At 37.8% G+C, this 15,000-nt stretch overlaps 1 protein-coding gene across 1 annotated transcript in view; it reads right to left on the bottom strand.

Moving 5' to 3' along the window:
- The window catches only part of LOC144956068 (uncharacterized), a 42,786-nt gene extending 27,996 nt beyond the window's left edge, over positions 1 to 14,790 (bottom strand). The window contains exons 1-2 of the mRNA XM_078886396.1: positions 14,445 to 14,790; positions 4,883 to 5,609 (exon numbers count right to left, since the gene is read on the bottom strand). Coding sequence (XP_078742522.1) covers positions 4,883 to 4,973 — 91 coding nt within the window. The 5' untranslated portion in view covers positions 4,974 to 5,609; positions 14,445 to 14,790. The remainder of the gene's footprint in view (positions 1 to 4,882; positions 5,610 to 14,444) is intronic.
- Between the last annotated feature and the right edge of the window lie 210 nt (positions 14,791 to 15,000).

Below are 15,000 nucleotides of genomic sequence, written 5' to 3'. Positions count from 1 at the left end.
ATCTTCGTTTTATCTTTAGATAGAATGAAGTCGACGTCACTCAGGTCTTTGTTATTGTTTTTAACCATCTATTTTTATGAGTAATTCTCACTAAACTGTATTAACCAGACTATAAACGTTCAACGTTACACATAGATTTTTGTGTGTTGGTCCGTCATATTTCCGGATGGCAATGTTGTGAGTTTCTTAGCCAAGCGTACAGCATTGATTGAATTCCTTTTAACCCAAATAGGATTCAATAGTCTGATGTCACGTCCGCCCAGCAACGAGCAGCACTTTTTATTCTTCATGCTGGCTAGAACTTTTTCACATGTCATGTAATCAGAATGTATAAAAGTCAAAACATGATCAGATCTATAATGTGTTTCTCCTATGGATACACTTTTATGCTCGTCGGAGAAGTATTTCATAAGGGCGTCCCCCATTGTTCCGATAGTTTAGAACCAGTTACTAAGTTACTATGCGTCATTACGAAGTGACGTCACGACTGTTGAAGCCTATTCTTTCTAATAGTTGAGAAACTACAACGACTGGACCTGCCTGACGATATCATTTTTTTTTTTAAACGAGCATTTATATAAGACAACATCCACTAGTCGTGCTCAAAGCGCATTGCAAGGGTCTCAAGCCAACTGTCAAACAAGACATGACCGCTATAGATAGTTCGAAGATGACGTCACTCATGTCTTTGTTATTGTTTTTTGCCATCCGCGTTTATGAGTAATGCTCACTGAACTGTATTAACCTGACCATAAACGTTCATGGATACACACCGTTTTGTGTGTTGGTCCGTTATACTTCCGAATGGCAATGTTGTGAGCTTCTTAGCCAAGCGCATACTATCTATAAGGCGATATTTCAACCCTTTTTCGACAGAGACAACGCTGTGAACGGTAGATACTTATTGAGAGAAAAATAGAGTGAGTAGATGTGACTCATATATTATAAGGGAAACAACACAAAACAAACAACGTGTTTTGTCTTGTTCCCTTATATAGAAAGTATGCGCATGACGTCACTCAGGCCTTTGTTATTGTTTTTGCCATCCGCGTTTGTGAGTTGTTCTCACTAAACTGTATTAACCTGACTATAAACGTTCATGGTTACACAGAGTTTGTGTGTTGGTCCGTTGTACTTCCGGATGGCAATGTTATGAACTCCTTGGCCAAGCGCATTCTACCTATAGAAAGTATGCACTTGGCTAAGAAGCTCACAACATTGTCATCCGGAAGTAAACGGACCAACACACAAGACTGTTTGTAACCATGAATTTTTATAGTCTAGTTCATACAGTTTAGTGAGAATTACTCATAAACGCGGATGGCAAAACACAATAACAAAGACTCGAGTGACGTCAACTCCGTTCTAGCTATATATGCGTCAAATCTACTCACTTCATTTTTCTCTCTCTATTTTACTGGCTCATTTCGGCACCTCGAGTTTTGGTTGAACGGTACTTGTTAAACACTTGAATACGCTGAGAGAATGTGATTAAAAAGAGCCTTTTCCAAGGTTTCAACCTTTCGCTGCTCAGACCGGGACTCGAACTAGAGTGCTAGCGGTCCGACAGCGAGAGTCAAACCATTTGACCACGGCATGGCCGAAAATATGTATTAAATTATCACTAGTCAAACAGACCTCAATGCAAATGGCAATTGCCTTCACTAAACGCTGATTGAACAGGGAATCAATCAACCAATCAGAAAAATCAATCACCTCTTTGATCTATTGATTTTCATGACCACTGTATAAACACACTGACCACTGGTCAAACGTCCAGGTCTTTCCCTGCCACTCACTGACAAAACAACAATATTTTTTATTAAATTTTCATCCTTGGCCCCTCGCCTTAAAAGAGTTTTTATTTCTAGGCCGACGTACATATATTAGCAGGTCTGATTACCAAACTTAATTATGGGTTTCGTTTCATTAAAAAATTTGTGTAATGGACAATATCATACATTGGTTTGAGACGACGTGTACTTATGTGCAAGGTCTGATCACCCAATTCCTTATGGGGCTCGTTTGTTGTAATGGGAATTTCAAAAAACGACGTAAAATATTGTCCATTGCAACAATGTTAAACTCGGCCTGTATTTGGCGTTCGGAAGTCAGACCTGTATAGATGTACACTTCGGTTTGAGACTATTTCCATTACAACAGTAATGACCACGTAATAATGTATCGGGTTATCAGACCTGGAAATAAGTAAACGTCAGTCGGGAAGATTTAGATGCTAAAAAATGAAATCATATGAGTTAAAGCAAAAAGGCCGTTTTTGTGACGTTTGCCGCAAAAATACTTTTTTAAAAAGCTAAGAAATAAGATTTCGATTTCTTCCGTTTCTATCAGTCGAATAATGTCAAATAAAAAAAATTGAGCTTTTATATAGAGCACTATCCACTAAATGTGCTGAAAGCACTTTACAAAGGGTCCCAAACCAACAGCGACACGTAACATGTAGAACGAGACATGACGCCTGTAATTTTTTCTTCCAACAGACAAAACGTTGTTAACGGCCAGGTACTCATTTTACACCTGAGTACGATCAGAGAATGTGAGTAAAGAGCCTTTTCCAATGACTCAACTATGCCCTGAGCGAGTCTTGAACCCAGGACCCTCCGATCTGAAAGCGAGTATCATACGACTAGACCACATAAACGAACCAAGAAAACAAGAAAAATTGGCGATTGAGCTCTCATAGAATGGTAGAAATACTTTCTCAAATTAAATGTTCAAAAACAAATTGTTGACAGAGAATCAACGTTATCCAGACTTTTTCGGAAAAAGTGAGTGGAGCAGGCACGGTAGAAACACGCTCTCCCCGGCCAGGCGGAGTTGTCGTACCAGTAAGGTCGCGGGTTCGAGCCCCCATCGCCGCCGCGAAATCTTTATTCTCTATTGTCTTCTGGCACTTTCCTACTCTCGCTTCACTTCTTGTTATTAACAGACTTTTTCGACACTTTGCAATGCTATAACTACTATAATTATCATGGAAAAGTAGAAAACGGCAGGGGCTGCCTGAAGCTGATGATCGTGAAAATACTAACGAAAGAGTGAAAATGGAGTTCCCATACGAAGCCTCTCCATTTTCACTCTTTCGTTAGTATAATTAGCATGCCAGATCCCTAGTTCTCTAGGTCTTTTTTTTTTTTCGCCCAGAAACATTTATGAAAGCGATTGTTTTTCCTTAGTCTTGGGTTCGAGACCAGCTTCAGGCACTTTCGTACTTTTTTTTCCCTTGGGCAAGATTATTAACCCCCAATTTGCTTACTTGGTCAACATAGTATTTATTCTCCACCATAACGAATAGAGAGAGAGAGAGAGAGAGAGAGAGAGAGAGAGAGAGAGAGAGAGAGAGAGAGAGAGGCCGAGTAGTTAAGGCATTACTCTGTGACCCAGAAGGTCACGGTATCGAGCCCAGCTTCAAGCACTTTCGTATTTTTTTTCCTTGGGCAAGATTATTAACCCCCACTTTGCTCACTTGGCCAACATGGGTGAATCCTGTTGACATCAGACATCTTGTTTGATGAATTAGCTGTATATATTCCTTCGTGGAATGCCTAGGCGACGATATCCTATGATGTAGTCGGGAACATTCTCTCACATTCTCTCACCGTACTCAGGTGTAAAATGAGAACCCCACCGTTAACAGTGTTTTTTTTTGTCCGAAAAAAAATGCAATATCGCCTAATAGGCGTCATGTCTCGCTCTACATGTTACGTGTTGCTGTTGGCTCGGGAATCCTTGTAAAGCGCTTTGAAGACGTTTAGCGGATATTGCGCTATATAAAAGCTCAAGTATTCGAGTATGATTGTGGCGAGCGTCACGATCAAGACATTTTTGGCACAGTCTCATAATATATGCCCATTCGTCTCAAAACGGTAACATGTCGGGAAGAACAATGTACGGAGAATTCAATATAACTCTATTATAGTCACAAACATGAAACATTGGACTTTGGATCTCTTCTATATTAAAATAAAAATACACCCTTCCGCCACGTCATCATAAGAGACCGTCGCCTAAGCATTCCATGAAGGAATATAGATAGTACCTCAAATAGGATGTCTGATGTCAACAGGAATCACCCATGTTGTCACAGTGAGATCCCGTCGCCTAGGAATTCCATGAAGGAATATAGATAGTACCTCAAACAGGGTGTCTGATGTCGACAGGAATCACCATGTTGTCACAGTGAGATCCCGTCGCCTAGGTATTCCATGAAGGAATATAGACAATACATCAAATAGAATGTCTGGTGTCAGCAAGAATCACTCGTGTTTTCCAAAGTGAGAAATTTGGGGGTTAATGATTTGCCAAAGGTTAAAAATATGAAAGTGCTTGAAGCGGGGCTCGAACCCGGGACCTTTTGGGTCACAAGAGGAGGAGGAGGAGAAGGAGGTGGAAGAGGAGGACACGCAGCCTTGAGAGGGCACCTTCAGAACGAATTCAAAATTTCAAACGCATTGGGTGAGCGTGGCTCAGCGGTACGGCCTTTGCTTCGTACTCAAAAGGTACCGAGTTCGAATACCCACTGCGATGTGCGACCTTGAGCAAGTCACCTCGCCCTAGATCAGTTTGCGGCACTGCACTGCGGCTGACGCCTGGGTTATTCCAGTCTTCCCTTGGAATAAACCCTAGAGACAAATTTCTCCTATGGGATGAATAAAGGGAATTTTATTTTTCATCAGTTCAAGAAAGAATTTAATAATACTATACACCTCCTTAAATATCTCTTACAGATTTTGGGAGAGAATTCCAGAAATGGGGAGACAAATTGCTCTCTTTGTCTCTCTTCAGATAAACGCTACAAATCATCTAAGGACGAATATATACATTTAATAGAATTTCATAGAAATGATTAAATAAGTTTTCTTACCTCTATATCCCCCATGAGGCCGTATTCCATTGTCAGGCTGGTCTCTGTCTGAGAGTCGCCTCCCTTCGAATGAAAGGTCAAGGTGACGCATTGTTTATTGTGACGTCACTTCCACCCTGACTGCAATTATTATCCCGTTTAATTAATGGGTCTGTTCCTCAATAAAAGCACTTTGAGCTTTAGTTGACATTGCTCTGTATTAAGGATTGATTTTATTTTATCTTTGAAGGTGGAAAAAAAAAGGGGAGGGGGGGGGGTGGATGTTTTGTTTGCTTTTTAATTATTTATTTTTATTATGTTAGTTTGATTGGGGGCGGGGTGGTTGGTTTATTTTTTGCTTGCTGTTTTTGTTGGGTTCTTTTGTTGTTGTTGTTGTTTTTTTTTTGTTTATTTGGGGGGGGGGGGGGGTTGTTTCTGTCAATTGTTGTTTTGTTTTGTTTATTGTTTGTTTACTAGTTGTTGTTTTTCGGGTTTTGTTTTGTTTTTTTTTTAAGACCAAGGAAAATATTCTAATATCACATTCACCAGTCAGCTCCAGATGAGAAGAACACCTTGAATTCAAAGTAGAATCTCGTCAACAACTTTCCTTTATCGTCAATGTAAGCTTGACTGGATGGTGAACTCGTTCAGATGTTTTGGAGTGTGTCTCAGAAAACATGGGGTTATGAATAGATTCCATAGCAAATGCGATTTTTCGGATTTGTTGTTCGTTGGCCTTGTGTTGCGTCTGAGATAAGTTGAGGGAAAACCATAGTAGTGTTGTTGTGGCTGTGTTGTGTTGTTGTTGTTGTTGTTGTTGTTGTTGTTGTTGTGGCTGTTTTGGTTGAGTGGCTGATTTGTTGTGTGATTTTGTTGTTGTTATGTGTGAGATTATTGAGTTGTGTTTGATAACAGATAAAGTGATGGTTGTTTATGATGTGATGATAATGATGATGATGATGTGATGATGATGATGCCGACGACGACGACGACGATGACGACGATGATGATGACTATTCTGATTAAAGTTTTATAGTTTAAATTCCAACCAACTAAAATGTCCCGTCTCTGATCACTGTTAGTTGAAGCCCAATTTCATTCAACCTGTCCATTCAGACTTTTCTTTTCTTTTTGTTTTTCATTTTTTGTTTTTTAACTTTTCTATCGCACAATATTCAATTAACGTGCTCAGGCGGCTTTACAAGGGTTCCCAGACCAACAGCAACACGTAACATGTAGAACGGGACATGGCGCCTGTTATGCGATATTGCAATTTTTCTTTCCGACAGAGACAACGCTGTTAACGACCAGGTACTCATTTTACACCTGAGTACGGTGACTTCATACAAGATTGAAGTGCTGATTCACTATAACTGGATTGACGCAATCCATGAAAACAAGGTTGACAGGATGGTGGTAAATGTGTAATTATCATTCTCATCACGATTGTATTCAACATAGATAAATTATCGTGTCTTATTTTAACTATCACCGTACCCATTATTTTCAGTATTTTCCCCAAAATGACAGGCTTATCCAACAGAAAATTTGATTTTTAAAATTCAAACAAGATCTCTACAAAACAACATTATGTTCTTATTAATTAGACAAAGATCAATCTTCAAAGCTTGTGATGTACAAAATAAATCTGAATAAGAAACAGGTATGTAGATTGTGTCGTAATAAATGTGAGGATTTTGATGCAGGTGGTAAGGAAAGGGTTAAAGGAAGTATAAAGTTGCCGTCACTAAATTCCTTGCTATTGGTTTTAGTTAGACTGCCAGGTGCGCGATTAGTTCTCACTAAAATAATATTATTTTACTTAGATTATAATCATGCATGGTTTTACACATAGAATTGTTTTGTTTTTTGTTGTTTTTTATTTTGTTTGTTTGTTTTTTTTTGTGTTTTTGGTTTTTGTTTTTTGTTTTGTTTTGTTTTTTTTTTTGGTTTGTTTTTTTTGTTTTTTTTTTTTTTTGGGGGGGGGGGGGGGGTTACATTTCATATGGAGAGTTTATCGCGCACCGGGTGTCGTGTGGGGAAGGTCTGAAGACAGATCCTGATTTTCTTCCTCGTCGTTTGTCGATCGTGTATGTTCGGGGATCGTATTCGTTAACTGTTTTCTATATAGAGATCAGTATTTGCAATTGTCTCTGGCCAAACACTGATCTCTATGAAAAAAACAGGGTCCAACGTCTGAGTACAATAATAAAAGAACAGCGATTGAGGCTATTTGGTCACATCTTATGTCGAGAAGACAACATCCCAGCCCAAACTGCAATGACAGACTATTCCCTTCATGGCAACAAATATGTAGGTAGACCACCAACATCAATAGTAACTACCCTGAACCAGGATCTCTCTACATATCAGAAATTTCTGGATTCAGATGAGGCCGAATTAATCCCTGAAGAACTAAGAAATATTGCAGTGCCCTCCGTACTAAAGTCACAACAAGATCTTGACAGCCTCAAAACTCTGGCCCAGGACCGTGACCAATGGAAACAATTAACAACATGGATGGAGAGAGCAGCTATACTCATCGACTATGACTGAATCACACAATTCTCTGCAAGCGTCATTCGGACTGCGAGTCTTACTACTACTATTCGTTAACTCGCTAATGCCTGGGTTTCGATGGAAATGCCAGGCTATGGGTTGATGAAGTCTCCGGCTTGACATTGTTCAAAGATTACACCACTCTACAAAGTGACGACTATCAAATGAGACCCGCTTTCGGATCGGATGGTCGGCGCATAATTGAGTCCTTGGAAAAGGCTCTTTACTCACATTCTCTCACCGTACTCAGGTGTAAAATAATGAGTACCTAGTCGTAAAAACAGCGAAAAAAATTTGTAATATCGCCTAATAGGCGTCATGTCTCGTCCTACATGATTAAGTGTTGCTGTTGGCCAGGGACCCCTTGTAAAGCGCTTTGAGCTTGTTTAGTGGATATTGCTCTATATAAAAGCTCAATTTTTAAAAATATGAAAAAAAGGGGGGAAGGGGGCACGAAAAGGTTGGTAAATTCTACTATTATTGATAAAAGATTTTAAAATACGTTTAGACCGTGATTTACATTCATTTCTTTAAGGACAAAAACCAAATTGTTCCACCCCTCTCCCTAAATAGTAACGGGTAATGATATCATGTTTACTATAATAATTGGTGATTTCAGATTATAAAGTTTAAATGTAACTAAAAATTCGATTCTTTAAAAAGAAGTAACTAAATCTATCATTTTAAATGTTTTTAAACATGTCTTTTATTCACAGATGGCGAAATCAGAATCGACTGAGGTGTAGATAGAATAAATGATTTCTTACACTCTTGCGTTTTGGAAATCGAACTTTGTTCCCAACGCACACTCGCAATCTCGTGCAACGGTTGGGATCACGTCCGTAATTCCAACAGCAAGAGTGTAAGAATCGTATATTGTTACATTTTTTTTAAAGTGAGCCTTTATATGGCGCAATATCCACTAAATGTGCTCAAAGCGCTTTATAAATGGTCTCTGACCAACAGCAACATGCAGAACAAGACATGACAGAGACAATGCTGTTGACTGCCAGATACTTATTTTACACCTGAGTAAGTTGAGAGAATTTGAGCAAAGAGCCTTTTTCCAATGACTTTAATTATGCGCTGAGTGAGGCTCGAACCAAGGACCTTCCGATCGGAAAGCGAGTGTCACACTACAAGACCTCATAGCCACATAAACTTATTATTTGTTTTTGAATGAAATCAGCTTCTGGAAATAAAGAACAGCGGGCTTTAACTTTATCTGGCAAACTGCTTCCGCCGGTCTATTAAAATTTTAATTTGTTGACCTCAAGACTGAAGATTTCATTGTGGGCCGACAGACTGAAAGATTTCATTGTTGGTCGCTAGACTGAAGATTTCATTGTGGGCCGCTAGAATGAAGATTTCATTGTGGGCCGACAGACTGAAAGATTTCATTGTGGGCCGCTAGAATGAAGATTTCATTGTGGGCCGACAGACTGAAAGATTTCATTGTTGGCCGCTAGACTGAAGATTTTATTGTGGGCTGCTGATTGAAACTGTCAGAAAAGTAAAAGAACCGCTTGGCTGTGAGTTAAGGAAGGCAACGTTAACTCGATAGAAGCCATACAAGTTGAGAACACAGGTAGGTACAGTTATTTACCAGAAAAATGTCGTACTCTGGAAAAACACATAATTAAAATTTGGCCAGAAAACTCCTGCTTCAAATATCCATCGATTTGAATGACCCCCATCTTTACAAAAACTCTCGAACATGGGACTTTAAGGAAGACTCAGGTTAAAGAATGTTTGGTTTGCCAAGATGAGTGTCATTTGAAACGATCGATATTTGAAGGGCGAGTTTTCTGGCCAAATTTTTAAATACGAGTTTTTCCAGAGTATAGCCGTGAACTGTTTAGTCTTGGTTTGTTACAAACATTCCCGTACAGATTTTGTAAAGCTTCATAACACACCCTGGCGCCAAGAAGGCTCAGCTTAACAATGCAATGCCTCGTCTTGTTATAAAGTCAAGCAATGATTAGCATGGTCAGAAACCGGTTGAGCTGCAATGTTCCTTAAACTTTAAACAACGGTGTTTCGAGTTTGCGTGTGTGTGTGTGTGTGTGTGTGTGTGTGTGTGTGTGTGTGTGTAAGGCATTTTACATGCATTACCTCACTCATCTCAGGTGTGAATGGGTAACCAATTCTATGCAGCGACAAATATTGTAAAAGTGGTTGTTCAAAAAGGGCATTCAAAAGGCGACTTGTGCGGAATGAAATGGAAATTTTGTTCCACATTGCATGCTAGGGTAATTCATGACGTAATTTTGAAAAGAAAAAAAAAGTATTTTACCTGTGATGCGCCCCATAAATGGTAACGCGTACTGATATCAAGTTTACAATAATAATTTGTGACGTCAGATTATCAAACGTTTAATTTCACTAAAATTAGATTTATGAAAAAAGAAGTATCTATCATTTAAATATTTTTGAAAATGTCTAGTAGAACTCAGAGGTGACGAAATCAAAATCGACTGAGGGGTAGATTAAAAGATTTCTTACAATATTGCGTTTTGGAATTTGAACTTTGTTCCCAACGCTCACTCGCAAGCTCGTGCAACGGTTGGGACCACGTCGGAATTCCAGATTCGTCTATATTCGTATCGCATCGTTTAAGAGTTAATAGGTTCTAACAATCCTTAAATGCTCTGTGTAACTTTCATGCAAAGATACAATTTATCAATTATATAAACAACATTCAATGTTAATTGATAATATTGAGTATTAAATATCTAATACATAAATAAATGCCGTATTCAACATTCGAATCATAATTAACTCTAGATATTTAACATTCATTTTGGCATTTCCAACTTTATACATTCGAGAGGTTCAAATTATTGTTATACAAAAGACCTTAATATCCAATGTCATGGTACATTAGTCAAAATCAAATATAATGTTGGTGAGATCTTTATCAATGGCATTCTAAAAATTATTAATTGAATTAGAATTTTTTGTCTCAAACTTTAGATTATTCCAAATTGTCACAGTTCTTTGAATTATGTTATTTTTCGTTATAGACGAATTACAGCTTTCAACAAATATCTTTAAAATATCTCCCCTAGTGTTTGTAACATGCGAATATTAAAATATATAATGAATGATTTTCTTTCAACGTATTATCATAGTGATTATCATAATAATGGTAAGTGATATTATGTTCATAGGTGTAGCGTCTATAACTCTTATGTATTCCATGTCTTTTCTCCTTGTAACTTAGCTTCTCTCTCTCTCTCTCTCTCTCTCTCTCTCTCTCTCTCTCTCCCTCTCTCTCTCTCTCTCTCTCTCATTTATTTCTATATCTCTCTCTGTCTATCTATTTATCTATTTATCAATCAGTCTATCTAAATATCTCTCTCTCTCTCTCTCTCTCTCTCTCTCTCGCTCTCTCTCTCTCTCTCTCGTTTGTTTATATATATATATATATATATATATATATATATATATATATATATATATATATATATATATCTGTCTATCTATGTATCTATTTACCTATCAATCAATCAATCTAAATCTCTTCTAATTCTCCTCCTCCTCCTCCTCCTCTTCCTCCTCCTCCTTCTTCTTCTTCTTCTTTTTCTTCTTCTTCTTCTTCTTCTTCTTCTTCTTCTTCTTCTTCTTCTTCTTCTTCTTCTTCTTCTTCTTCTTCTTCTTCTTCTTCTTTCCATCCGACCATTCGCCCTCTTTCTCGCACCTTCTTATCCCTCCACCTTCTCCTCCACCTCCTTCCTCTATCCCCCCCCCTCCTCCTCCTTCTCTTCCTCCTCCTCCTCCTCCTCCTCATCATCATCATCTTCATCATCATCATCCACTTCCTCCTCCTCACCCTCCTCATCCTCCTCCTCCTCATCCTAAACTCTTCCATTTTGAAAAAAACAAAAACAATAATAACTAGCACATGAATAATATGACAACCTGAAGAGTTTTATAACACACACTTTCATAAACACTCACACATACTTTCATACACACACACACACAAACACACACACATACACACACAAGACAAGAGATATAATGACACCCACCAGACTGATAAGAAATATAGTTATGAACAGAGGAGCCTATTCACCCCTTTGTCCACGGTCACTGATACTGTTACTGTTAGGCCTTGTCATAGGTACGCATTCATGTCAAGGCTGGATAAAAATGTGTCTATGAAAAAGTGGTAGACAATCCAGAAATATAAATATGGGGGGGGGGGGGGGGGGCATCCCCAGGCTGGATAAAAATGTGTCTATGAAAGAGTGGTAGACAATCCAGAAATATAAATAGGGGGGGGGGGGGGAGGGGGAGCATCCCCAAGCTGGATAATAATGTGTCTATGAAAAAGTGGTAGACAATCCAGAAATATAAATAGGGGGGGGGGGGGCATCCCCAAGCTGGATAATAATGTGTCTATGAAAAAGTGGTAGACAATCCAGAAATTTAAATAGGGGGGGGGGGGGGGGGGCATCCCCAAGCTGGATAATAATGTGTCTATGAAAAAGTGGTAGACAATCCAGAAATTTAAATAGGGGGGGGGGCATCCCCAAGCTGGATAATAATGTGTCTATGAAAAAGTGGTAGACAATCCAGAAATATAAATAGGGGGGGGGGGCATCCTCAAGCTGGATAATAATGTGTCTATGAAAAAGTGGTAGACAATACAGAAATATAAATATGGGGGGGGGGGGGGGGTATCCCCAAGCTGGATAATAATGTGTCTATGATACAGTTGTAGACAATCCAGAAATATAAATATTGGGGGGGGGGGGGTATCCCGAAGCTGGATAATAATGTGTCTATGAAAGAGTGGAAGACAATCCAGAGATATAAATATGGGGGGGGGGGGGGGGGAGCATCCCCAAGCTGGATATAAATGTGTCTATGAAAAAGTGGTAGACAATCCAGAAATATAAATAGGGGGGGGGGGGGGGGGTATCCCGAAGCTGGATAATAATGTGTCTATGAAACAGTGGTAGACAATCCAGAAATATAAATATGGGGGGGGGGGGGGGGGCATCCCCAAGCTGGATAAAATGTGTCTATGAAAAAGTGGTAGACAATCCAGAAATATTGTTGTTGTTTTATCATTGTTGTTGTTTGTTGTAGCTATTGTTGTTGTTGTTGTTTTCATTACGTATTATTATTATAATTATAATTATTATTATTATTATTATTATTATTATTATTATTATCATTATTATTATTATTATTATTATTATTATTATTATTATTATTATTATTATTATTATTATATTATCATTATCATTATTATTATTATTATCATCATCACCACCACCATCATTATTATTATTTATTATTTTATTTATTATATTATTATTTTATTATTATTATTATTATATTATTATTATTATTATTATTATTATTATTATTATTATTGTTCCTGTTCTTGTTATTTTTTAAAATGTTGTCCTTGTTTTTGCAAGAATAATATAATAATTGTCCTGATATGCACAGACAAGAAACTGGATAGTACGGTCGACAGAGTAAAAAAATACAAAACAAACAAAACAATACAAAATCAAAAAGAAAAAAAATCTACCTGTTATAGATATAATTACTATTATTCTGTATTCAAGACAGTCCTTAGCGATAACGCCATTTTATCGCTTGTTATTCTTAGAATTAACATGCGTTCATTATCGATTTCACGTTGTTAATTATTATTATTATCACCATCGTCACGCCCACTTTTTTGGAGAGGTAGCGTTTTGATCTTCACGAAAAATGAAGTCACGATGGTAAAGCTATGTTATAATGAATATTTTATATATATATATAAATTTGGTCGAGTGGTATGACTCTCGCCTTCGGATAGGAAGGTCCGGGGGGCGAGTCCCGCTCTGAATGAGTTGAGATCTTGGAGAAAGCTGTCTACTCAAATTCTCTCAACGTACGCAGGTGTAAAATGAGCATACCTGGACGTTAACAGCTTTGTTTGTATCCGTTGGAAAAAAAATATCGCCTAACAGGCGTCATGTCTCGTCTTACATTACATGTTAAGTGTTGTTTGTGGCTAGGGACACATTGTTAAGCGTTTTGAGGATGTTAAGTGGATATTGTTATATCAAATCACTAATCCTCCTCCTGCCCCCCCCCTCCCCCCGCCCCTTCCCACTCCCCCCCCCCCTCCCTCTCCCTCCCTTTTTCCACGCACATCCACAACCCCACTGGTATCTTTCAAGTATTCAACTTTTAATTTCTATTCCAGTTTGCAATTGACTATCGAGGATAAAATCCGCATCCATGCGTTGAAATAACAAGAAATACAATTTAAAAAATAGGAGGGGGTGGGGGGAGGGAGAAGTATATATATTTTTTTTAATATTATAAAACAAAACAAAAAAAACGTGAAACAAATTTTTTGTAAAGACAAAGAAAAAGACTGTCATTTCTATTCTTAATTCCCACGGAACCGATGTTTATCCCGGTTTCCGCAGCGTGAAAAGAACAAAAAATAAATATTATTGCTAATTACCATCTGAGAATTATAATACCAGCTTAATACGGGTACTTTCGGTATAACACATAGTGTATCAGTCTCTAGTGGGTGGAGAGAAAAGTTAATGAGAAATATCCATTGTCTCAGGCTGTCGACAAACGATAGCAATGAGCTAAGTTAACTCCTGCAGTCTATAATGTACGTTCGGGCTAAAACTATTTCTTCAGCAAAGAAAAATTAAGAATTGAAAAAAAATTAAAAGTGATATGATAAAAAGAATCCAAAAAAACTTGGATAAGAGCTGTAGATAACATAATGGGGTTTTATTTTATGTATATTTACATTGCAATTTGTGATGCGGTGAGACACATTTGGTATCAGGTAAATCCCAATATAACAAAGTTTTACAGTAGATTTTGTCACATATTGTTATTATTATTATTATTATTATTATTATTATTATTATTATTATTATTATTATTATTATTATTATTATTATTATTATTATTATTATTATCATTATCCAATTTTGTTCACCTCTTACACCGTAATGTTCTATCTACATACCTCGATATCATAATATATCCAATCCCAGCACAGTAGGTAGATAGGTACACATTCAATCTTTATAACACATTCCCAAATCATAAACACAGAATCACAATAATCTCCAACACTACTTTTGTCTCTCTTTCTCTCTATATAATATAATATCCTATAATATTATTTACATTCTTAATCTAAATCAGTCTACAGCTACCACCGGAGCTCCGCCGCTGCCACCGTTACAACAACAGTTTAAACGACAGCCACCACACCGCCACAACCACTGCCACCACCTTCTTCTTCTTCTCCTTCTTCTTCTCCACCACTACGACTACATCAACCTTTAACTAGGTACTCCAACTACTACGATTTCTAACCTCGTTGAGTCGTTAATGACCCTTAACGATAGCAATGGTCCTTCTCTCTCATGCTCTAAAAGAAAATACAACAACACGTATTTAAAAATTTGGCCAGAAATCTCCTCCTTCCAATATCGATCGATTTAAATGAACCTCATCATGTCAAAAAACGTTCAAACCTGGGACTTAAACGAAGACTTTGCAAGTCCCAAGTTTGA

The sequence above is a fragment of the Berghia stephanieae genome, chromosome 10 (assembly GCF_034508935.2).
Source record: "Berghia stephanieae isolate SIO BIC M18660-M18661 chromosome 10, UCSD_Bste_1.3, whole genome shotgun sequence".
NCBI classification, from domain to species: domain Eukaryota; kingdom Metazoa; phylum Mollusca; class Gastropoda; order Nudibranchia; family Aeolidiidae; genus Berghia; species Berghia stephanieae.
Note: the sequence above shows the minus strand (reverse complement) of the source record. Positions and strands in the feature narration are given on the sequence as shown.